This window comes from Hemitrygon akajei, chromosome 1 (assembly GCF_048418815.1).
Source record: "Hemitrygon akajei chromosome 1, sHemAka1.3, whole genome shotgun sequence".
Lineage (NCBI taxonomy): Eukaryota > Metazoa > Chordata > Chondrichthyes > Myliobatiformes > Dasyatidae > Hemitrygon > Hemitrygon akajei.
The window spans coordinates 86,765,080-86,792,063 of record NC_133124.1 but is presented as its reverse complement, the minus strand read 5'-3'; the positions used below and the strand labels follow the sequence as shown (position 1 = coordinate 86,792,063).

Genomic DNA, 26,984 nt, shown 5'->3' with positions numbered 1-26,984 from the left:
CTGATATTGAGTAAGAAGTTGTTGTTGTAGCACCACTCAGCCAAATTTTCAATCTCCCTCTTATATGCAGGTTCTTCACCACCATTGAGTCGGCCAGTGATAGTGGTGTCAGCAAACTTAAATATGGCATTGGAGCCATACTACTCGTGCCATTAGAAAAAAATCATAATAAAAATTGAAAATATGCATTTCTTACAGTAACCTAAATTCTTTTTGTATTTCCAGAATCTGAAGAGTTACCTTCTGTGAACCCATCTAGTGTAGATGATAATGTGGATGATTCTGAAGCAGAAAAAGAACTGAAAACTGATACTAACCAGCAATTGACACCTTGCAAATCAATTACATCATCTGCACTGGATGAATATGAATTCAAAGATGACGATGATGAAGATATTGATGAAGAAGAAGAACAAATAAGCAAGCTTGTGGATCAGAAACGGATTCGTAGGAGAGATGGTAAAAAGAGTGTTGTTAAAGAGAACAGCTATTTAACACCACCAAAGCTAGAATTTCAGAAGCCATTTAAAATTAAGAAGCAGAAGTCAGCAAGAGTTCTTGTTTCCTCCAGTTCTGATAGCTCAGATGAAGAACCACATCAAGAGAAAAAGACTTGTTCAACCAGCTCTCTGGAGATTGTTCCAGATAGCAGCAAATCTGATGCAAGGACTAGGAAGGAAAACCTGATCTCTCTGGAACAGAAAGAGAAAGGAAAAGGGAAGAAAAAAGTGAAAAAACAAAGTAAAAATAAGGAGAACCAGGAGTTCAAAGAGGAGAAGGAAGAAAAGGAAAATGCTAAACTGATGCTTTTCTCCACTTGCTCTGCTTTGGACTCATTAGATCGCTCAAGAGACGAGGATTCATTTAAAAAGTCTTTGAAAGATGATTCTTCAGGTCATCAATTCCACCTTTCAACTGCTAAGTCACCAAAGCATTCATGTAGTTTAAATGAGAAAAGAGCCAAGCCTCTTAAACAAGAAAATGCTAAAACTGGTCTATCTTCAGGAGCAGCAGAAATAACTTTTCAGTCTGAGGTGGTTCGATTTGATCACCTTACAGATTCTGACTACACTTCTGAGAGTTCCAGCAATAAGTCTTTTAAATACAATACGAAGACAAAACATCGCAAAAAGGATCTGAGTATAGAATTTGGTGAAAAGTCTGGACAGAGAAGCAAAGAGGAGGAGACAGGCATATTTGATAACATGGAAGAAGTTTTTAAAAAGACTGACAAGGATGGCAAGGTTATAAAAAAGCATAAACTAAAGCATAAAGATAAAGAGAAAAACAAAATTAAGAAAGAACATGAAAATGAAAAGGGAAAGCACAGACAAAAAGAAAGTGAAAAGATATATCCTGAGTTTGATAGAGAATACTGGAAAGAGAACTTCTTCAAAAATGATGATACTAATGAAACTTTCAAAGATGAAAATTCAAACATGGCTCTTACAGAAAAACCATTGAAAGATAAGACTGTCATTAAAGAAGACAAAGTATCGAAAGAGAAATATTTTAAGGAAGAGAAACCTTTCAAGGAGGACAGAGAAAAGGACAAGTCTAAAAAGAGTAAAAAGGAAAAGCACTATAAAGAAGAGAAAGAAAAACTTTCTAATCTGGAAGAACGGAAGGAAATTGTGCTTGCAGACAAAGATGATTCACTTTACTCAAGTGTTTTTCTAAAGAAAGAGCATGTAGAATTCTTTGAGAAAGAAAAAGGCACAGATAAAGAGAAATCTGATACTCCAGATAAAGAAAAGAAGGAAAACAAGGAGAAAAGTGAAAAAAAGTCCCCAACTAAAGAGAGGGACTTGGAAAGGCTAGAGAGAAAATATTTTGACAGAGAGAAGAAAGTGAAACACGAGAATAGATCAGAGAAAGAGAAATCAGAGACTCATGAAAAATTACAGGAAAAATCTTTTAGTAAATTACAAGAGATTGGGGAGAGGACAAAGGAAAAAGATCGATCTGGGAGCTTGTATTCCACTTCAGAAAAAATCCACCGGGAAAATGATAAATTGAAGAATGTATTTTCTGTCAAAAAACTTGAGGAAAAAGAAAAGAGCAAGGAAAAATTGGATAAAAAACATGAGAGAGAAAAAATTGAAAGGGAGCGTCATTCCAGTGGTATAAAAGACAAAGTGGAAAAAGAGAAGCATGCTAATGAGAAGAAGGCTAAGTTTTCAGAAAAAGATTCACAGGATAGTATTCTAAGTAAAGCAGACAAAGTTAAAGTAAAAGAAAAAGAGAGAGACATAGAAAAAGAGAAGAAGAAAGAGAAATCAAGGGAAAGAGAGAGTGACCCTGTGACAAACTCAAAGCATTTGCATGATGAGAAGAAACGCAGCACAATTGAGAGTAGCAAAGGATATCATGATAAGTTATGTTTTTCAAAGGATAAAAGTAAAGAGGATTTCCCTAAAACTCCTGAAACAAAAGAAAAAGAAAAGAAGGAAAAAGACAGACAAAAAGACAAAGTACCAGTGAATGCTTCTGTTAAAGCAAAACTTAAAGAACCAGAAGCTGACAAACTGAAATCTAAAGATTCTGGTGCCACAAAGGACGTGCGACCAAAAGAGAAGCGACTAGTAAATGATGACTTAATGCAAACCAGTTTTGAAAGAATGCTAAGTCTCAAGGATCTGGAGATTGAGCAATGGCACAAAAAACATAAAGAGAAGATAAAAATGAAAGAAAAGGAAAGGCAAAGGCATCGATCTGGCATTGACCTCTCAAAAATAAAAGAACGAGAGAAATTGAAGAGTTCATCAACAAGCAAAGAACTTACTAGATCAAAAAGCTCAGATCCATCGGAGATGCATTTAAAAGACAAGCAGCCAAAAGACGTTAACAGTGTGAAATCGCTGACCAATGATACAAAACAAAATTTGCCAGAAACTCCAAGACCTCTCTTGAGTTGTGAAGGTAATTTAACTGCATCCCCCAGACAAGAGCGTGATCGTATGGGACTTACTTCAAGATCAATATCAATGATTTCTGTTGCAAGTTCAGAAGATTCATGCCAGACCTCAGCTGTAGCAACACCACGGCCTTTAACTGATTATGATTCAGATTTCACCATTGAGGGTTCTGAATCTCAGTCTTCCTTTTCACAGTCCGTATTTCTCCCCAATGCCAAATCTCCTGCTGTATATGACCGAGACTGTGATGTTTTGACTGATTTACCAGATCGACTTAAGTCACCACATTCCAGTAAACTTCCAGGATCTTATCTACGGTCAGTATCTGCTGACAATGCTAGATGTGAGAATGAATGCCGGTCTGTAGGTGATGTTCGGAGATGCAGTATGCCAGTTGTTGCAAATGACCATGATAAACAATTCCACAAGCAACTTGAAGCTAACCTGCCCCTCTCAAGTGAAAAACAGTATAGTTTTTCACCAACAGTACAAAGCCAGGTCTGTACCTCTCCGCGATCAGAACCACTTCCAGACAGTGGCCCTGAAGAGGGCGCATGTAATAGTACTTCATGTTTACAATCTCCTGCTGTCATTGTACCAAACGACACTAATTATTTATCACAGGATACAAATCCCAGCAGCATAATCGTGCAAAGTACTTCTCAGCAGATGCCTATGGTACAGCCACAACTAAACTGTTTGATTAGTGACATTCAGCCAGAAAAACCAATAGAAGTATCATATGATAGGCTTGATGTTCCTTCACACAGTAATAATGATGGTTATACAACTACAGCAGCTTGCGAGAAAAATGCATTTAACCCTCTACCACATGTTCCACAAGAGTGGAGTTGTACAGAACAGTTAACATCAGAACTAGCATCCAAGTCTCCACAAAGACTGTGCAGTGAATCTTCCCAGGCCGTAAATCTCCTTGAAACACCATCTTATTCTTCACCTACGCATTCATCCAATTCTTCTTGTACACGTTCACCATTAGACAGTGATAGTGCCCCTCGAGTACTCTTCTGGCAAAAATGTGGAGGAACTCAAGAAGAATCATCACAAACTCAAACTTTGCAAGATATTGATCAGAGTTCCACTTCATGCAAACCTCACTCAGAATCTTCAGGGATGGTTGATGAAAAGGATGGTAAATATCCTCCTCTTGATATAAATTCTGATCTTGCAAATCAAAAGACCCTAGAAGATCCTTCAAATGATTTCAAACCAAGTGAACTCCAAGTCTTGGAAGAAAACTCCTCCACACCATCTGCTGCAGCATTACCAGATGGCAGCAGTGTTAATGAAAATCTTGTGGACCATACAAGGACTGTACAGAGTTTATTAATTGAAGAGAAGATGGAAGGTACAAAAAGTACTATTTTAGGCAGTCATGAGCCAGCTTGTAATCAGGAGAGCTCACAATTTGAGACAGTGCCAGTAACATCCGTTGATGAAATGCAGTCAGAGCCAAAAGAAGAACTGCCCGAAGCAACATCTTCCACAGCAGATGTACACACACCTCCAGTTATTGACCAATCTCAGTTTTTGGAAAGTAAAGCTCAGGACCAAGATTCCTCACTGGATATGGAAGTTTCCCAACATTTCACAACTGCTGGTCAGGACCCTGTAATTATGCATGAACCAGCACTGGATGAACAAAAGCCATCCGCTGAATCAACAAAGGAGGAGTCAGAAGATCGAATGGAAACTGACCGTATAGAGCATGATATTCCTCAAAGGATTACTCGCAACAGAGCAAATATATTAGCCAATCAAAGCAAACAGCCTGTTGTCAACTGTGCACAGGTCTCTGATAAAGATACAGAATCTGCCACTCCTGTGAAAAGTAAATCGAAATTATCAGAGGAGGAGGAAGGCCAAGTACATCACCCACATAAACGCAAGTTGTCACGTGTTCCACATCCAACACAAGTGAAATCTACTCTGCAGCAAGCTAAGGAAAAGACACAACAGTCACTGGCGGCCATTGTAGATTCTTTAAAATTAGAGGAGATTCAACCTTACCATTCAGAAAAGGCAAACCCTTACTACGAGTATCTTCACATAAGAAAGAAAATAGAAGAGAAGCGTAAAGTGCTATGTAGTGTCACTCCACAAGCACCACAGTTTTATGATGAATTTGTTACGTTTACTGGATCATACCTACTGGATGGAAACCCTTTGAGCAAACTTTGTATACCAACTGTAAGTGTTATCCTTTGAAATAATTGCATTGACTTCATTATTCCATGTGATATAGCCTTACATTCAGTTTGTGTTAACTATATAACAATTTGCTTCAATTATTTATTCAGGAGAGAGAATTAAGTATAATAGTGCACAATTTAGTGCTTAATTGATTATTTGCATTCACTGTTCAGATCAGGCAGCTTATGTATATCCAGTCTTCCTAGAACATCCTGGCTGTCAGTTTTTTGCCCCATCTATTGTCTCCACCCCTCCTCCAATATTTTGTCTGAACTCCCTTCCTCAGCAAACTTCATTGAGCTGATGTATGAGTCTGTATGTTAACCATCTCATCCTTAACAATCTCCTTCTTGCAGTTTTCCCCAAAAATGTTTGAATTAATTTTACACTAGTTGAATTATTTAATCTCCATGATGTTGACCTTCTTCCAGATTAGAAGTTCTACTTTAAATTGAACCTTGATCTTCTCCATTGCTTATGTAAATTTTATGTAACAGTGGTCACTCTTACTAATATGCTTTCCCACAGACACTTGAATGTTGGGTCCCATCTCCAAATCTAGCATTGGTCTCTTCCTCCTCCCTGATAGACAGAGAATCTACTGATTGAAGAAATTCTCTTAACACATTTCAGAAATTCCTGTTCCTCCCCCCCCCCCCCCCCACACTTTATTCTAACATTATATTGATTCATTTTTAGGTGGTTAAAGCTGCCCAGTATCACCAGTGTAATTCTTGCACATCTTTGTAAACTCCCTACAGATATCCATATTGGTATTGATTTATTATTGTCACATGTACCGAGATACAGTGAAAAGTTTGTCGTGCATACTGTTCCTTTCTCACTATGGAGATTTATGGAAAATCTCAGAAGCATATTGGATTTGTCATATTTGTCATAACTGTTTCCTGGCCTCCTCAAGGATGCCACCTGTTCCTATACCTTCTTCCTATTTAAATGGCTTCCCAAATCGGTACTATCCCATCACCTTCCTTTTGTCTTCCTTATATTTCTGATCACTTTTTAATCCAGGAATATTGTTCTGTCCCTTCTTGATCTGTTTTGTTATTGTTTTACATTTTTTCTATTCTCAGAAGGCTATTATATTTATATCTTACTAATTTCATTCATTACACTTAGTTTACATTCTAAATCTTTGTATTCTGTACTAGGCTACTACAGTGTAATATAGTGCTTGTACTTTGATACATCCCATCTTATTCTACTTCTGTAAACCAGTGCCTATCCCCGGATAAAAACTTTCACATTTGCATGTTAATGTGTCTTGGATCCCAGGGTATATACATCAATTATATGATGGAAAATACCGTTACATTGGGCAAGCTGGATAACTAAGTTTAGAATAAGTGTGCATTTTTGATGTTTGCATTGAAATTTATGTTTTACCAGCTGTGGGAGAAAAGTAATAGGAATGTGTGATCATGTTTGATTAAATTGGTCAATTTGATGTGCCTAGTAAAGCTGCTGCATCATTGCTCCAGTCATCCCATATTCAATCTTGACCTTGGGTGCTGTCTGTCTGGAGTTCACACATCTTCTTTGTGACTGTGTTGATTTCCTCTCAGCACTCAGTTTTCTTCCCAAATTCCAAAAGATACTTGGCGGGACAGATTTTTTGGCCAATGTATAAACTATATATTGTAAGTGAGTGGTAAAATGTAAAGAAAATTGATGGGAATGTGAGGGTGAATAAAACATGGGGATTGTTATAAATGGGTGATTGATTGTCAATGCAGACTCATTGGACCAAGAGGCCTTTTATCCGTACTACTGTGACTTGAACTGAACCAATAGGAACTGATAATGTAGTATTTAAATTTGCATTGATATTAATTACTGACTTTTTATTTAAAGATAACTCCTCCTCCATCATTGTCTGAAGCACTGAAAGAACTCTTCAGGCAACAGGAAGTTATTCGAATGAAGCTTCGATTACAGCATAGTATTGAACGGGTACTGTTCTTGTTCTAAAAGGCTCTTGAGCATTAAATGTGCTTAGTATTTTAGAACCTATATAAAGGATGCCCTAGAAATTGTATCCTTAAAATTTAAAACACCTTCTGAAAAACATGGTAACATGGCACCTCTTGCCACAATGTTTTGAATTTTGAACTTGTTAAGTGGGATGAGCTGGAGAACTGTGAATTCAATAAACTGTATTTTTTTTTGGTTGGTAGCTGCTTATTTCACTTGTTGATGGACTTTTCTTGTGAGGTTTGAATTAGAATTTATGATTAGAAAACATTTTGGCACACTGCCCTCTACAGGGCATCTACAAATAGTATGAATAAGATGTCTGTCCTTATCCAATCACGTTTACAGAGTCTGCATCAAACAGCTTCTACTTCAAAAGTTAAATAAAAAAGGAAAAAGAAAGATGGACTTGAGAAGTAAAAGAGATTATAATACTATTATATTTAATTATAATCAAAAGCAACTCCATACTTAACTTTCAAAGCTAAAAAATTGACAGTAATGTTAATATTTACCATGGTCTTACAATTTACTTACACTGGAATGGACACACCCTTGTATTTTTGTATATCAAAGCCTGCAGGTGCTGGAAATCTGAAATAAGAACAAAAAATTATTGGAAATGTATATTAAGAACAACCAGATAACCAGGGAGAGAGGGTAGGACTGTTACAGGATAAAGGAGGGAACTTGTGTTTAAGATCATAAATGAATACTTTGTGACTTTATTTACCAGAGGAAGAGTGGAAGATGGTGAAATCAGAGTGGAGCATGCTAAAATGCTAGGGGATTTCAAGATTAGAAGAGAGGTAGTGGTTAAGTTCCCAAGGCCCAATGAGATGTAATTCAAAATATAGACAGAGGCAAGGGATGGGATGCCGGGACATTGACCAACATCTTTATATCTTCACTGGCCACAATTGTCGTGCCAAAAGACTGGTGTGTAGCTAATTTCCTTTGAGAAAGGAAATGAGGGTAATCCTGGAAATTATAGGCCAGGAAATGTAACATCACTGGTAAAGAAACAAATGAGAAGGATTCTTAGGGATAGGATTTATGAGATTTGGAGGAGCATGGCCTAATTAGGGACGGTCAGTGTGGTTTTATGAGGGACACGTCATGAGTTTTTCCAAGGTGGTGACAAACATGATTGTGGACCTCTGCTGTTTGTCATACATATAAATGATTTGGATGAAATTATGGTAGGTTGTATAGCTAAGTATGTAGATAGCACAAATATTGATGTGTTGTAAATTGCTTAGAATATATCCAAACGATACAGCGAGATGTAGATCAGTTGAAGATATGGAGGGAGAAATGGCAGGTGGCGTTTAATCTGAGCACAGGTAAAGAGCTGCACTTTGGAAGATACAACATAAAGGGAGAATACACAGTAGATGGCAGGATCCTTATGATATTGATGAATAAAGTGATCTTAGGGTCCAAGTATGTGGCTCCCAGAAGTGACTACGGGTTGGTAGGTTAGTATAAAGAAAGCATATGGCATGCTTGCTTTCATTAGTCGAGGTGTTGTGCTCAAGAACGAGGAAGTTATATAACAGCTTTATAAAACTCTAGTTAGGCCATATTTAGAGTGTGCTTTCAATTCTAGTTTCCTCATTAAAGAAAGATGATGGAGGTTCTGGAGGAGGTTTACCAGAATTCCAATCCTGATGAAGGGTCTTGGCCTAAAATGTTCGTCTGTTTATTTCCTTCGGATGCTGCCTGGCTTGGAGGACATGTGCCATGAGGAGAGGTTGGACAAGCTGGGGTGGTTTTCCTAAAGCGGCAGAAGCTGGGGGGAGATTTGATAGAGATTTATAAAATTATATGAAGCTAGTATTTTTTCCAGCCTTTTAATACCTCTTACAGGAGGGTATGTATTTTAAGGTGAGAGGAGGAAAGTATGGAGGAGATGTGGAAGGCAAGTTTTATTTTACAGAGTCAAGGGGGCCTGAAATAACACAGCTGGTCTGGTGGTAAGAGTCAGATAGCATAGAAATATTTAAGAGACTTTTACGTTGCGCATGAGTATGCAGAGAAGGGAGGGATATGGTCAATGTGCAGGGAAGAGGGATTAGATTAGGAGTCATTGGTTTAATTAGTTTGCCATAATATTGTGCCTGTCCTGTGCTCTACTGTTCTATACATGTTAGGCAGCATCTTTTATAAAACTAACAAGCGTAACATTGTTTTTCTTAGTTTTGGTATGTTTTGATTATAAATAACCATGTAAATACGTCCATCATCAGCTGTAAATTTGCCTTTGCCAGCTCATTGACAAATGTGTCAGGGACATGCTGATATAGTCAGCGTTTGGCAGAACAGAGAAATTCAGAAAGCAACTTTTTGATGTGATGTCTGTCAAAAATATGTGCCACAGCTTTGATTTCTACCTTGAACAATTATCAGATAATTATCAGATTATCAGATTAAAAAATGTATTCTTTGTATTTCTTTCAGGAAAAGCTTATTATGTCAAATGAGCAAGAGGTTCTAAGAGTACATTACCGTGCAGCAAGGACACTAGCAAATCAAACTTTGCCTTTTAGTGCCTGTACTGTGCTTCTAGATGCAGAAGTTTACAACATGCCTCAGGACCCTCAGGTGAGAAGTAAATTAGACTTTAAAGATCTACATGGGGAAAACATTATCTTTATATGAATTAGTATTATAAGAGAAATGGGGCTAATCATCTGCCAAGATATGTATAGATCTTTCAATAGATATGACTGTGGTTAGGCTATTCCCAAAAAACAAGGCTGCAAAAGATCCTGCCACTCAAGAGTATTGTCTCTGCATACCCACACTGTGCTCATGGACTCTGCATGATGTTCATTAAGGTTGTACACATTTCTACAGACCTCCCAGCTCAGACTGGCAGATCCATCAGCTGAAGCAGCGCAAAGTTAACCAGATGATAGTAAAGCAGAGCCAGTGAAATGAATGTGAGAAATCCAGCCCTGCTGAAGAATCTTGGCCCAAAACATTGAGTGTACGCTTTTCCATAGATGCTGCCTGGCCTGCTGAGTTCCCCCCCCCCCCCCCCCAGCATTTTATGTGTGTTGCTTGAATTTTCCAGCATTTGCAGATTTTCTCTTGTTTGTGAGAATCCATTGCCAGAGAAAGGTTAAATTATTTGACTTCATTAAGCTAATTAGATACGTGCTTTTTAACCTTTCTATTTTATAATTCTTTTCAAAATTTATATTTTTTGCTAAGTTTTGAGCAATTTTTGAATACTTATGAACATCAAGGACATCTACAAATATTTGTTGATCAGTTTTCAGTGATCTAAGTCTGGGCATGGAATGTCACCTACTGTCAATGCCTTGTCAGCACAAGTCAGCACCCAGAGAGGTAACATACTAATTACGGTAGCTGGGAAACATGGCCTTCCAGTAAGATTGCAATTTCTAGGCTGAAAGTCCAACAAAGGCAACCAGCAATCTCAGGGCAGCAAAAGATTGGCCCCAGTGTTTTGATTAAATGTTCTCTTCTCAAAGTTGTTTCTGAAGTTATAAAATCTTTGCTTCAGGGTGATGAAAACAAAACATCGGTGAGGGATCGATTCAATGCACGCCAGTTTATGTCCTGGTTGCAAGACGTAGATGATAAGTTTGACAAATTGAAGGTAAGCTTCCTTGAGGAAATTTTTAAAATATGGTATAATACATATAAGAATGAAATACTATAAGCTATTCATAATACTCTGTAAAGAGAGTAATAAAATTCTGCTTAATAATTTTAGGAGCTCCTGACCATGAGAGTTCCATCTGTAAGGTTAGCACTGCATTTTGAAGGAAAAAGACAAAGGTGAACCTGGAAGCTCCAAAAATATAAGGGCACTCCCCAATTTAGTACATTGAATGTGATGTTGTTCATCTATCTAGTAATAGGTGATTAGTATAGATTAGTTAGTAAAAGTTCACAGTTCAGTAATCAACTCCATCGAAGCTTAACTGTTAAGTTCAACCTCTTTACGCATTCTTCCTTTCATATCCGATGATTCTGGGGGGGAATACAAATGTTTTAAAATCACTTTATAGCTTGAAGTCACTTCAAAAAATGTAGTTGGGACTACCGGTAAGATGGCGATTGTTTAGTCGCTTGAAACTTTTGCTCTGTTATACTTCCTATCTTTGCACTATGTGTCTCCCTTCTTAAACCTTAGTTAGTTATTTTATTAGTTTTCTTCTATCTGCCTGCGAATACATCTATCTCATAATGGCTCCAAAAGTACTAAAATCGGGAAAAAAGAAACTTCCACGGCTCTGTCGGCAGCGATTCTCGCTATTTTGGAACAGCATCGACAAGATACTTTAACGGATATCAGGACTGAATTTAGAGCTTCTATCAATCAGCTGGAATCAAAATTGGATCAGATTAATGCCAGAGTGGATGACCATGCTGAACATTTATCTCGCATCGACCTAACCTCTGAAGATTTAGAACGCCGTGTTCAACATCTCGAAACTTTCGGCTCCAACCTAACAGAGAAGAACAGTAAACTTACTTCCAAAATGGTGGATCTCGAAAATCGGAGCAGACGCTGCAATCTGCGAATTCTCGTTTTGCCGGAGGCCACAGAAAAGGGCTCTTCCATTGAATTTTTTTCTTCTTTTCTCTGAGAGATTTTCGGGAAAGAATTTCTTCTGACTCCACCTGAGCTAGAAAGGGCTCACAGGATTTATGTTCCTCGCGCAATTTTGGGTTCCCGTCCACGGCCAATTATTTTATGCTTTCATCGATACCAGGTGAAAAACCATTTGATTATGGAGGCACGCCGCAGAGGTACTTTTGCTTTTCAAAACTCTAATATTCATTTTGTGGAAGATTATGCCCCCCAGGTTCTGAAGATGCGTGCTGAGTTTAAAGGCGTAATGAAAGTGCTTTTTGATCGTGGATTCAGACCTTCTCTTCGTAATCCAGCCGATCTTCGAATTACGCTTACTACTGGAGAATATAAGTGGTTCAAATCAGTGAAGGAGGCTGAGTTGTTTGTTGGAAATCTTCCAGCCATCTTGGCTTCTTCGGACCCGGTCTGACTTTCTAAATTGGCTGATAAGTACTTCTTGAAGTAAAGTTCTTTTTTCCGAACTCAGACTCTACTTGAATAATTCAGACTTTAACTATTGAGATTCTAAGGGCTCTAGTTAATCTCTCCCTGGACTTGGTGCGTTTTTCCTAAATAGATGATTTAAATTTAATGTTTCCCTCCGGACTTTTAGATTTTACCTGTGTAATTTATTTTACTTCTGAATAACTTTATCTATAGAGAACTACAATTGATCTTAATTTGTTTTGGAGGCTTGGAGTTTTTTACTGAAGGCCTCCCTGTTGGTTGATTTATAGTATAAGTATATGCTTTTTTTTGTAAATGGCTGATAAATACTCTCTTTAAATTTATAATTTCCCCCTTTTTCCCCTTCTCCCTTTTTTATTTTTTTTCTTTCAATTTTTCAGTTTCTCGCGGGTAGGTTAGTTTTTTTTCTGATTTTTTTTTGTATTAAGTTTATACCTTTTCTGATGAAGTTGTTCCTATTTGTAATTTTGCTCTTTAGTGCATAAATTAGCTATTATTCGCTACATTATATATACGGAACCTTTGTCAACGATACGGAACTGGAAGTCATTTTTGGGTTAACATTTTTTGTAGAGCTAGCTGCTTTTTTGGGTAGCCATCTAGATTTGGGTTGTGAGGGTGGGGTGGGTTCTCCAGTTCCAACACTACTCACTGTTTTTTCTGTTTTCCCTTGTTACTCAGGACATGTCTCTGTCCTGATTCTACTGATTTATGTTTACATTTTTGCTCCCAGACTGTTACTGTACTGTTTGATTTTTTATATGCCTACTACCTTCTATGCACTAACAATTGATAATGGTTAATACACTTAAATTTGTGAGCTGGAATGTAAAGGGATTGAATCATCCTGTTAAAAGAAGGATGGTCTTCTCTCATATTAAACAACTCAAAGCTGACATTGCTTTCCTTCAAGAAATTCATATTCGTAGTTTTGATAATTCTCGGCTTTTGTCAAAGTGGGTGAGTCAACATTTTCATTCATCCTTTTCCGCCAAAGCTGGGGGGGGGGGGGGGGTTCCATCCTTATTAATTCAAATATTCCTTTTGAACTCCATAATAAGATATTGGATACAAATGGCCGTTTTATTATCGTTTCTGGTAAATTATATAATACTAAAGTTGTACTAGCAAACCTGTATGCTCCCAATTTTGATGATGATAATTTTTTGAACGTTTTTTCTCCTCACTACCAGATTGAAATTCATATTCTCTTATACTGGGTGGCGACTTTAATTGTTGGTTAGATCCTAATTTGGATCAATCGTCCTCTGTTACTAGATCACCTACTAAATCTGCTTTAGCTATTCACTCTTTTCTTTCTAATTATGGTATCTCAGATATATGGCATTTCCTTCATCCTACTGAGAGAGATTATTCTTTTTTTTCACATGTTCACCATACCTTTACTAGAATTGACTATTTTTCACTTGATAATCAACTTATTTCATTTGTCCATTCTTGTGATTATCAGAGTATACTGATTTCTGATCATGCTCCAATTACTTTGTCTTTAACTTTCCTGGTCTCCCTCAGAGTAATAAACACTAGCGTTTTAACTCAACTTTATTATCAGATGATGATTTTCTAAAATTTATTAAGGATCAGATAACTTTTTATTTTAACACCAATACATCATCTGAAATGTCATCCCAGATTGTCTGGAATGCCATGAAAGCATATTTGAGGGGTCAAATAATCTCATATACAGCAAATCTTAATAGAAAGTCCTGTATAGATCGATTAGACCTAATTAATCAGATTAAAGAATTAGATCAATTGTATGCTCAAACTAATAACCCTGAATTATACAAGAAGCGTGTAGAACTTCAAACTAAATTTGATCTTCTGTCTACTCAACCTGTTGAACGCCAACTTCTTGAAAGTAAGAGTCGCTTTTATATTCATGGTGACAAATCTGGTAAATTTCTAGTTAATCAGCTGAGGCGTTCTAAAGCTAAACAACATATTACAAAGATCCGGAAGGAGAATGGAGATTTTACATCGGATCACTTAGAAATCAATGACGTATTTAAAAATTTTTACTCTCGGCTTTATTCCTCTGAATCTCTGAATGAGAATATTTCTGTTGATTTTTTCTTAAATAATCTGAATATTCCTTCGCTTTTATCTGATTTTAAAGCAAAACTTAATGAGCCTATATCATCAGAAGAAATATCTTTTGCAATTTCTGCATTGTCTTCAGGAAAATCTCCTGGACCTGATGGGTTCCCCGTAGAATTTTATAAATCATTCTCTTCACTCCTTTCTCTCAGTTACTCTCAGTACTATCTGACTCATTTAATTATGGTAAATTGCCACCCTCTTTTAATGAGGCATGTATTATTCTTTTATTAAAAAAGGGTAAAGACCCAACAGAGTGTTCCTCGTACAGGCCGATCTCTTTGCTTAATGTTGATGTTAAAATCTTGGCCAAAGTTTTGGCTCATAGATTAGAAACTGTTATTCCCTCTATTATTTCTGATGATCAAACTGGTTTTATTAAAAACCTTCTTCCTTTTTTTAACATACAGTGTTTATTTAACATTTTATATTCACCTTCAACTGGGATTCCTGAATGCGTTATTTCTCTCGACGCGGAGAAAGCATTTGATCATATAGAGTGGAACTACCTCTTTGCAGTTTTAGAAAAATTTGACTTTGGTCAAAGTTTTATCTCATGGATCAAATTGCTGTATCTGTGTCCTACCGCCTCTGTTTTGACATTTTCAGCAATCCCAGCTATTTAACCTCAAACGTGGCACCCGTCAAGGATGCCCTTTAAGTCCCTTTCTCTTTGATTTGGCTATAGAACCTCTGGTGATAGCATTCCAAAGCTGTCCTGAACTGACTGGGATTTGGAGGGGGAGTGTTGAGCATAAAGTTTCTCTTTATGCTGATGATCTATTACTTTTTCTTTCAAATCCGTCCACATCTTTACCTCCAATGTTTTCACTTCTTGATCAATTTAGCCAGTTTTCTGACTATAAACTTAATTTACATAAGAGTGAATTTTTCCCAATTAATAAAGAAGCACAAGTATTAGCATTTCGTGACCTCCCCTTTAAAGTAGTTCATAATCAATTTACTTACCGTGGGATTACAGTTACAAGGAAATTTAAGGATCTTTTTCGTGAAAATTTTGCCTATCTTTTATATACTACAAAACCAGAGTCTGTCACAATGGTCACCTCTATCTATGTCCTTGGTAGGTCGTATTAACATTGTTAAAATGTATGTTCTCCCTTAATTTTTATATTTATTTCAATCTATCCCAATTTTTATTCCTAAAACCTTTTTTGATTCCTTAGACTCCATTATTTTGTCATATCTGTGGAAGAATAAGTGTTCTAGAATTAATAAAGTTTATCTTCAAAAATCTAAAAAAGAGGGTGGCATTGGCCTTACCTAACTTTCGTTTATATTATTGGGCAGCTAACATACGTTGCACTACCTTTTGGTCTTTTTTTCATAGCCAATCCGAGTGCCCTAATTGGGTGGCAATGGAATTGAATTCCACTAAAGATCTATCTATTTCTGCACTTCTTGGCTCTGCACTCCCTAGTAGTTTGTCTAGACTAATTGTTAATCCTCTTGTCAGACACACTTTGCGAATATGGGCCCAGTTTAGGAAATTTTATGGTTTTTATGGTTTTTCCCTTTCTAGTCCTATCTTACATAATCATCTTTTTTTTACCTACTATGTATGACTCAACATTCTATGATTGGTATAGGAAGGGCATTAGACATTTTGAAGATCTTTTTATCGATAATCGCTTCGCATCCTTTCAACAGCTCTCTGCTAAGTTCAATCTGCCTAATGCACATTTTTTTAGATATCTCCAAATTAGACACTTTATCAATCCTTTAATTCCTAACTTCCCTGAAATGCCCAAGAAAAATGTTATGAATTTCTTTCTTTCTATTAATCCACTGGGTAAAGGTTTAATATCATTTATTTGTGATAAATTAGCATTCTTACGGCGTGCTCCTGTGGATAAAATTAGAATGGCTTGGGAGCATGATTTAAATATCTCTTTATCTGATGAGATTTGGGACTCGATTCTCAAATTGGTTAATTCAACCTCTCTTTGTGCTTGCCGTTGCCTTTTACAGTTTAAGGTTGTTCATAGAGCCCATATGTCCAAATCTAAATTATCTTGATTTTCCCCTAATATTAGTCCTCTTTGTGATAAATGCAAAAGGGGCGAGGCTTCTCTTATTCATATGTACTGGTCCTGTCCTAGTTTGCAGAAATTTTGGAAAGATGTTTTTATAACTTTATCCTGTATTCTGAATCACCACTTAGAACCTAACCCTTTAATTGCTCTGTTTGGTTTTTTGGGTGAGACAGATATACATTTGAGTTCGACTAAGTGTCGAATATTATCTTTTGCTTCTCTCCTGGCTAGACGTCTGATCCTCCTTAGATGGAGAGGTTGCCCCGCCCGCGCATGCTCAATGGCTTAATGATATTATGTCCTGTTTAGACCTTGAAAAAATCCATTATTCAATTCTTAATTCAGATATAAAGTTTCATAAGGTCTGGGGACCTTTTATTGAGTATTTTCATAACTTTCCTCTTAATTAAGTTTTTTTTTTCAGTTCCTTACTTTCAGCTCTTTTTTTAGTAGTAGGCATTATTATCTTCTGTTTTCAAGTGTATTTACAGTTTTGGGGGTTTGAATGTCCTGATTTATATTCTCTACATTTTGTCGTGGTTGGTCTGGAGTTTTTTTTTGTTGTGGGGCTTGGGGAGGATACTAATTTTACATATCTTCAATTTGGGTGCTTTCTCAATTATCTTCTTTTGTATTGTATTATTATTGTATGTTTATTTTGCACTATTAATTTTCTATTTTGTTTTGGGGTTTGTTTTTATTTGTAGTGTTGTAGAAAATGCATTAAAAAATCAATTAAAAAAACATAGTTAACATTTGATTGTAGAGATTGGACAAATGGATATATGATGCAATTTATTTAGGGATATGACATCTGAAATAATCCAACTAAAAATCTGGAAGTACTGAAATGCACAGCAGCTATTGATAAAATATTATAAACCCCAAAATATTATCCTGATTCTCCACAGAATCCCTCCCCCCATCTCTTGAATATTTCTGGCATTTTCTGCTTTTATTCCAAACTAAAATAATCTTCTCTCTAGAAGTTTGGAAACAAATTGTATAAATAAAGTATTGGGTGAGGTCTTTATTACTGAAAGTCATTTTTATCGTGCAATTAATGTATTTCTTAATTCATTCCAGACATGCCTTCTGATGAGACAACAGCACGAAGCTGCAGCAATGAATGCTGTGCAAAGACTGGAGTGGCAGCTTAAACTACAAGAGCTTGATCCTTCTTCACACAAATCTTTGAGCATCTTTGAAATTCCTGAGTTTTACATCCCACTTGTTGATGTTAATGATGACTTTGATTTAACACCAATATGATTGTGCATCTGTTCAGGAGGTTTTAAGCTAGTGCTTAATGATATAGTTAGTCACTGCTGAATGATACAGGACAGTTACAAATAGGCTTGTGTATTTGGCTTTGGAGCACTTGGAAGAAAAGTGAGGAATTGAGGATATAGGTGTGTGTGGTAAAGAAGGTGCAGTACCATTCCTGCATAATGATGTGAAATTCAGCACTAACGCACTGTGACTTCCCATCACTGTTTACCAGTAACCACTACTGTCTTTCAGTAGTTCAACAGTTGTAGCTGACAAATAGATATTCCCTCTTAATATCTGCCTGTACTTTAAAGTTTACAAAATGGGGGCATTTGCTACATTACTTTCGTACCAGCAGCGCTGGCAGCTGCAAGGTGACAGGGGCAAAGATACTTTGTCCCCAAGAAGGAGTTCATGGTACAGTAGAACCTCACCTTTGCACTCATAGCTGGAGTGCTGCCTCATTTAAAATATTATACATTGGCTCCTAATATCTATGCTTTTCATCTTCCAAGTATAGGGATCTGTTTCTGGATAACATTCTAACAAGAACCTAAATCTATCTATCTAAAATACCATTCTCTTCATTACTGTATCTATTCCACTCCATTCAAACCAGAAACTACTGCATCAAGAGGCACTTGCTGGTTTTGTCAATGTTTCAAGAATTAATGGTATTTAAAAGAAAAATTCTGTTTACATGTCTGCACTTTTTTAAATTTAATCACCTTATTGTTTTGAGCACTTCAGATTCCTTTCATCAATTTAGTTTAAAAACATTTCACAGGATTCATAAACCTAGTGTTCATCTCTCCTAAGGGTTATATAGATACATCCGAAGAAATCTTGAGTGTGGGAAGTCAAATCTTAATTTGTCTTCCTATGAAATCTCTCATATCACAAGTCTCTGGGAGTAAATGATGTGTTAGAGTATATCTTTGGATCAGCCAGCATTGTTGAGAAGCATCCAGGCTCTTAAATTCGGAGAACTCAAACCAACAAAAATATTAAAATTAAATGGGGCGGTGGTAGGACTGTAGAATCTTTGCAGCCCAGTGGATTATATTGGATGCATCTTTCTTAAGCTTGCTTCTCTGAGTATATGTTTATTATTTGTTATGTTCATCAAATCTCTTTGGTGATTGCTTGATAACTTAAAGCAAAACATTCTCCAGTGCTATTCTATATTTTGCTCTGCTGCTGCCAAATTATTCAGTATCACACTGCTTTATCCATGTATCCACAAATTTAGAGCTTCTCTAAGTAGTATTCCACTTTTTTTTCCCCTCTCCCTCATTTCCATGTGATTCTCATGTGTCCTAACTCTAAGCTACTCTCTGGAGTGTTGTATGTTATAGCTAGGCTCTATTACATTTCCACATAAGCAGTTGATCATTATTAAATACACCCTGGGCCTTTTATTCTTTTACTGCCATAAAGAGGCAAGCACTGTACTCTGAATAATTTGAATTTTAAAAAGAATAGACAAATTAGTTTGAAACAAAATTAGTCCCATCATTTTTACTTCAGTTACCAGTTCTGATCCTAGATACTGTACAGAATGTTTTTGTTTTTGGGGATGGGGGGGAAATTCTGCACAGATGTATTATTTTGTCTTTTTTTAAAAAATAAGTTATTTTATACATATCATTGCGCAGATGTAAATAACATTGTATTTAACAATATTGTTTAAAATATGTATAAAGGAAATTATATAGTTATTTTGATTGTATAGCCCATTAATTGTCTAATGTTTCACTGGACCAAAGTTGCAATTGATAGTTGGTTTTATATTGATTGTAATGTGCTGTGGTTTGACCTTGTTTGTTAGGGCATGTGTTTGGTTTGCTTTTTACATTGCAGCAACTGTTCGAGATTACAATTATGATGCAATGCATGTGTTACCAGGCTCTCTTGTGTCCTGTTCTCCTCCTTCCCCTCTCCTCACAACCCGAAGAAAAATCTGCAGCAGAACCTATTTTTTCAGCACAAATGCTTTTTGAATTATAGTTCTAAAAGTGTAAATTGTTTATTTTAATATTTACCTGTTGATTAATATGTAAATACATGTAAATATGTTGTTAAATAAATTTTAATGGTCATGTTAATTAAATAGAGTTGCATCAATGGCTGTTCAAATGGAATGGGATTTGTTTCATTGTCTTTCATTGTCTGCCTTTGAACCACAGATAACATTTCTATTTGTTTTAGTGGGAAGAACACTACTTTTAACTGCACTTAAATTTGGAGAGCTAACATTCATTAATGATCGTCACTTAGGTTTGATGGGCCTAAAAGTATTTTCTTGTATTGAAGTTTGTTCTGTAATGATAATCCTTACCTAATAAATAAAATTTGTTTTCCATAGAAATTGCATAGAATTTGCATAGAATTTAAGATAGTAACAGCTATTTGATCCAACTAATGGTGGTATTAGAAACACAACTCTAGGCATCACCTGTAAAAGAAGAACCGATAGTAAATCTTTCAGGTTGATGACCTACTGACAATGAATTTCTGTTTTCATTTCAGATATCAGCATTCACTTATTTTTGCTATTTCAGTCTTTTTTGTGATGCTTTTTATACCAGCAATAGCTCTGGTGTCAGGTACCTGTTCTTTCTGAACGTTTCATTCTACCTATCAAACCCTTTCATCTATTTAACCATTTTTCATGTTCCATTTAAGACCTAAGTGGTTTGGGCATTTTCTTGCATTTTGTTTTGGGTTATTTGTGTTTTTTTAATTATTGAAATCTGATGGGATATATTTATCAATGGCAATTAATTTTTCCCTACTTGCTTGACAGTATTTCTGTTTAAATAATAGGCTTGCAATGTACTAAGAGCACAGTGCATTTATCAAAACAAAATTCGCATCTGTGAACTTTCCATTCTATTCATTATTGAAGTAAATATGATTGTACTGCAGGGGCTTCTATTTCTATCAGCCTTTTCTGGTGTCAAATCCTCTCTTTTCCACCCCCCCCCCCCCCCCAGTTTGGATATTATTTATTTAGAGATACAGCATGGAACAGCCCCTTCCAGCCTAACGACCTGCACTGCCCAGTAACCTCCTTATTTAACCTTAGTCTAATCACAGGACAACTTATAATAACCAATTAACCTATGAACCGTATACGTTGAATATTCCCAAGCTTCCCCAACAATTCCACTCTGGATGACCCTGTTCTGCCCACTAAATACAGTCTCTATTCTGGGTCATTTGTAGGAGCAGATAAACAAAAATGGTTTTAGTTGCAAGAACAGTTGCAATTTTGTTGTGAGACTTTACACTACTGTTCCTTACCACAAAGCATTGTACCACTCACACTTGCTCTTTCTGTAAGTTTTGTTTCTGCCAATGCAGATATTAGATGATTTCAATTACGTAAATAATTTTATTCCTTGGATTTGGAAAACATGAACCCAGTTTATTATCACCAGCATGTGTCATGAAATTTGTTACCTTAGCAGCAGCGGCAGCAGTTCAATACAATACCTGATAAAAATAGAAAGAAAAATGAATAAATCAATCAATTAGTGTAAGTATATATGTATATTGAATAGATTAAAAATAGTGCAAAAACAGAAATAATGCATTTTTTTTAAAGTGAGGGAGTGTTCATTGGTTCAATGTCCATTTAGGAATCAGATGGCAGAGGGGAAGAAGCTGTTCCTGAATCACTGAGTGTGTTCCTTCAGACTTCTGTACCTCCTTCCTGATGGTAACAATGAGAAGAGAGCTGCCCTGAATGATGGGGGTGCTTAGTGATGGATGTAGCCTTTCTGAGGCACCACTCTTTGAAGATGTCTTGGATACCATGGAAGCTAGTGCCCAAGATGGAAAGCTGAAATTTTACGACTTTCTAGCTTCTTTCAGTCCTGTGCAGTAGCCACCCACCTCCCCAATCAGGCAATGATTTACTGTTAAAATGCTCTCCATGGTACATGTATGAAAGTTTTTGAATGTTTTAGTTGACAAAATAAATATCTTTTAATTAAATATAGCCACTATTTTGCCTTTTTTCTGGCTGCATCGATATGTTGGGACCAGGTTAGATCCTCAGAGATCTTGACACCCAGGAACTTGAAATTGCTCACTCTCTGCACTTCTGATCCCTCTGATTGGTTTATGTTTCCTCGACTTACCCTTCCTGTTCTTTCGTCCTAATGCCATGATCATTCCATTCTTCAATAGATCTTGACTTCTGTGTCGTATATTGACCCATTCAATTCACCTGAGCCATTCTATAGCAAATGAATTACAGGAAATTTGGAGTTAATGCTTATCATTGAAACCCAACGACAGCAACTGGGTCTCGGGGAGCAGTTCAAGATGTTGAACCTCAAAACAAAATACTTGAGCTACCTACCAAGTGATTTTTGATCTCTAAGGTCAGTGTCTGTCTCTTCTATAATCATATAGCACATGTGAACCCTTCCATTAAAATGTTGATCTTTACAAAGGAATCTCTATGTCTCTATCCCCAGAGTTCAGCAGTACAATATTTTTACATTCCTCAAAGTTACTTTATAAAATGTTTACCATGATCTCTTCAAATGTACAGATTTATGAATTCAACAGAGAAAACTGAAGATACTTGTTAATTGTTTTACAAAGAATAATAATATTGGTGGAAAGTATCGCAGGTTAATGGTAAAATGTTAATCCATCCAATATACAGTAGATGTTTACATATAATTTTAAAAATGTGCAAAGCTTTCTAATGCTAATTTAACCTTCATTGAGATTGAAGTGCTTAATCTGAATTAGGTGTGGCTATAAAACTGAAACCTCTAAAACCTATATTATCACAGACTTCACACCAATCAAACAATCCATGGATGATGTGGAGAATGGTGCTTCCAAGAAAGATGATGTTCTGGTTCCATTAGTTTATGATGAATATAGTCAGCATTTGAAGGAAGCACACCCCATGAATTAAAGGTGCACTCATAGAAGGACTGATGATACGATTTGACAATAAACTGGACTGGTCAAAGAACACTGAGGCTGTCTACAAGAAGGGTTAGAGCCGTCTCTATTTCCTGAGGAGACTGAGGTCCTTTAACATCTGCCAGATGATGCTGAGGATGTTCTACGAGTGGTGGCCAGTGCTATCATGTTTGCTGTTGTGTGCTGGGGCAGCAGGCTGAGGGTAGCAGACACCAACAGAATCAACAAACTCATTCGTAAGGCCAGTGATGTTGTGGGGGTGGAACTGGACTCTGACGGTGGTGTCTGAAAAGAGGATGCTGCCCAAGTTGCATGCCATCTTGGACAATGTCTCCTATCCACTCCATAATGTACTGGTTAGGCACAGGAGTACATTTAGCCAGAGACTCATTCCACCGAGATGCAACACTGAGCATCATAGGAAGTCATTCCTGCCTGTGGCCATCAAACTTTACAACTCCTCCCTCAGAGTGTCAGACACTCTGAGCCATTAGGCTGGTCCTGGACTTATTTCCACTTGGCATAGTTTACTTATTATTTAATTATTTCTGGTTTTATTTTGCTATATTTCTACTCTATTCTTGGTTGGTGCGGCTGTAACGAAACCCAATTTCCCTCAAGATTAATGAAGTATGTCTGTCTGTTTGTAAAGGAATGGCATTGGAGATGGTCCAGCACAGGTTCATGAAAATGATCCCTGAGAATGAAAGAACTAATGCACAAGAAGTGTTTGATGGCCCTGGCTCTCTACTTCTTGAGTTCAGAAGAATGAGGGGGATTTCATTGAAACCTATCGAATATTGAAAGGCCTAGGTATGTGGAGAGGCTGTTTCCTATAGTGGGGGAATCTAGGACCAGAGGGTACAGCCTCTGAATAGAAGGATATCCCTTTAGAACAGAGATGAGGAATTGATTTTGTGGGAAAATGATGCCGCCTTTATGAGGCATTGTGCCTTGAAGATATCCTGAATGCTGGGGATACTGGTGCTCATAATGGAGATGACTGAGTTTACAAATTTCTGAGGCTTATTTTGATCCCTGGTACCAAGCAGTAATGTAGACAGAATGCTCTCCATCTTACACCTGTAAGAATTTAGAGTCAGAGTCACCAAACAAGCCCTTCAGTTACCATGTTCTTCCTTGCTATCAATTAGTCCACATTAAACCCACCCACCAGCATTTAATCCATAGTTCAAAGTACATTTATTATCAAAATCAGAATCAGGTTTATTATCACCAGCATGTGACGTGAAATTTGTTAACTTAGCAGCAGCAGTTCAATGCAATACATAATCTAGCAGAGAAGAGAAAAAAATAATAAAATAAAACATAATAATAAATAAACAAGTAAATCAATTATGTATATTGAATGGACTAAAACAATGTGCAAATACAGAAATACTGTATATTTTTTAAAAAGTGAGGTAGTGTTCAAAGTTTCAATGTCCGTTTAGGAATCGGATGGCAGAGGGGAAGAAGCTGTTGCTGAATCGCTGAGTGTGTGCTTTCAGGCTTCTGTACCTCCTACCTGATGTTAACAGTGAGAAAAAGGAATGCCCTGGGTGCAGGAGGTCCTTAATAATGGACGCTGCCTTTCTGAGACACCGCTCCCAAAAAATGTACTTGGTACTTTGTGGGCTAGTGCCTAAGATGGAGCTGACTAGCTTTACAACCTTCTGCAGCTTCTTTTGGTCCTGTGCAGTAGCCCCTCCACACCAGACAGTGATGCAGCCTGTCAGAGTGCTGTCCACGGTACAACTAATGAAGTTTTTGAGTGTTTGTATTTGTTGACATGCCAAATCTCTTCAAACTCCTAATAAAGTATAGCTGCGTTCGTGCCTTCTTTATAACTACTCTCCACTTCTAATCCCTCTATGAGGATTGGTACATGTTCCTTTGTCTTACCCTCCCTGAAGTCCACAATCAGCTCCTTCATCTTACTGATGTTGAGTGCCAGGTTGTTGCTGTGGCACCATTCCACTAGTTGGCATATCTCACTCCCAGGAGTGTGTGATGGGATGGTGTGGAGGGAGATCCACTCTGTGTCTGACCTTGGGACCGTGTGATGTGACCGGATGGAGGGAGATTCACTCTGTGTCTGACCCTAGGCGTATGTGATGGGACGGTGTGGAGGGAGATTCAACTCTGTGTCTGACCCCGGGAGTGCGTGATGTGATGCTGTGGAGGGGGCATCGCCCTGTGCCTGACTGTCGGAATCATCTATAAATAAAATTCTGGCGTTGGGACAGGTTTCAATGAGAGACCATGAGAAAACAGCTCCTCGTGTTTTTTTTTTGGAACAGCAGCAACTGATGAAGCTCCTGTACATCCTCTCATCACCACCTGAGATTCTACCAACAATGACTGTATCATCAGCAAATTTATAGATGGTATTTGAGCTATGCCTCGCCACAGAGTCAGGTGTGTATAGAGAGTAGAGCAGTGGGTTAAGCACACCCCTGAAGTGCGCCAATGTTGATCGCCAGCGAAGAGGAGATGTTATCATCAATCTGCACAGATTGTGGTCTTCCGGTTAGGAAGTTGAGGATCCAATTGCAGAGGGAGGTACAGAGGCCCAGGTCCTGCAACTTCTGGATCAGGATTGTAGGAATGATGGTATTAAATGCTGAGCTACAGTTGATGAACAGCATCCTGATATAGGCGTTAGTGTTGTCCAGGAGGTCTAGAGCCATGTGGAGAGCCATTGAGATTCATTGATCTATTGTGGCGATAAGAAATTGCAATGGGTCCAGGTCCTTGCTAAGGCAGGAGTTCAATCAAGTCATGACCAACCTCAAAGCATTTCATCACTATCGATGTGAGTGCTACTGGGCGATACTCATTAAGGCAGCCCACATTATTCTTCTGGTATAATTGGCACTGGTATAATTATTGCCTTTCTGAAGCAAGTGGGAACTTCTGCCACATTATAATGTATATATTATACAACCTTGAGATTCATCTCCTAACAGGCAGCCATGAAACACAGGCACCCAAAAAATTATCTATTTATCTACAAAAAAAGAATAATGTGTAGAGAATAAAAGCCACATCGTGCCCATAAAGAAATAAAAGAACCCATAAAAAATAGACACTTGAACACCCAATGTGCAATGATTAAAAAAACATGCAAACAGTAACCACAAGCAAAGAGTGTTTCTGAATTCAAGTCCACAAAGAGAGTCACCACAGAGCTGATTAAACGTCATGGAGCAGCGATCTGAACTGGCCCGCACCTTGCCTCGAACCCCAGCACCCTGACCTTTTCAATCTGTTCTGGCACTTAACTCTCTGTCTGAACAACCAGTCCTGCCACTCGGATACACTAGACTTTGCCATCTCAATTTCACCTGTAAATCTGTGTACGAACGTTGTGTTGAGCCCCTTTGATACACTCTGGGGCCTACACCCCACAGCTTTGATTCGGCCTGTGCCTGACCTTTCACACTTTCCATTCTCTAAAACTTGGCAGAGTGCTTGTCTACATAGTTTTGACCAGATTCCAATCACTCCATATTCTTCCTTAGATCTCCTCCATACCTCTGGTCCGAAACCTATCATAATCCTTGACACCTCTTAAGGGATTTTAAAAAAAGATTCCTACTGTCTACCCTGTCTATATTCTTAGTAATTTTGTATGCTTTTTATCATGCCAACACTCCAAACAATACAAATCCAGTCTGTTCCATCTCTCCTCATAATTGAAATGCACAAACTCATGCATTATCCTGTTTATCTTCTCTACTCATCTTCTTAGACATTTGGAGAATGGGCAAAGAGGTGCTAGAGGGAATATCATGTAGGGGACATAAGAAATAGGAGCAAGTTTAGGCCACCCAGCCCGTCAAGCCTGCTGTACCATTCAATAAGATCATGGCTAATCTGACCATGGACTCATCTCCAACTACCTGCCTTTTTCCCCCATAACCCTTAATTCCCCTACTATACAAAAATCTATCCAAACTTGTCTTAAATATACTTACTTAGATAGCCTCCACTGCTTCATTGGGCAGAAATTTCCACAGATTCACCACTCTGGGAAAAGCAGTTCCTCCTCATCTCCATCCTAAATTTACTGTGAGGATATGTCCCCTAGTTCTAGTCTACGATAAAATAAAATTTCATAATTTTATGTGTTTCCATAAAATCTCCTCTCATCCTTCTGAATTCCAACAAGTACACATGGTCTAACCCCCCCCCCCCCTCCCCATCTCTCAAATCAACCTAGTCAACCTCCTCCGCACTGCCTCCAAAGCCAGTATATCTTTCCTCAAGTAAGGAGACCAGAACTGCACACAGTATTCCAGGTGCGGCCTCACTAGTACCCTATACAGTTGCAGCATAACCTCCCTGCTGTTAAAT

General features: G+C 37.5%; 1 protein-coding gene across 4 annotated transcripts in view; it reads left to right on the top strand.

The window, feature by feature from the left end:
* ankrd12 (ankyrin repeat domain 12) overlaps positions 1-20,034 on the top strand; it is a 198,332-nt gene extending 178,298 nt beyond the window's left edge. For all 4 annotated transcript variants that reach the window (XM_073047322.1, XM_073047339.1, XM_073047313.1 and 1 more), the window contains exons 9-13: positions 226-5,129; positions 7,008-7,106; positions 9,591-9,734; positions 10,666-10,761; positions 17,478-20,034. In XM_073047322.1, the coding sequence (XP_072903423.1) occupies positions 226-5,129; positions 7,008-7,106; positions 9,591-9,734; positions 10,666-10,761; positions 17,478-17,663 (5,429 nt within the window). In that variant the 3' untranslated portion in view covers positions 17,664-20,034. The remainder of the gene's footprint in view (positions 1-225; positions 5,130-7,007; positions 7,107-9,590; positions 9,735-10,665; positions 10,762-17,477) is intronic.
* Positions 20,035-26,984: the final 6,950 nt, after the last annotated feature.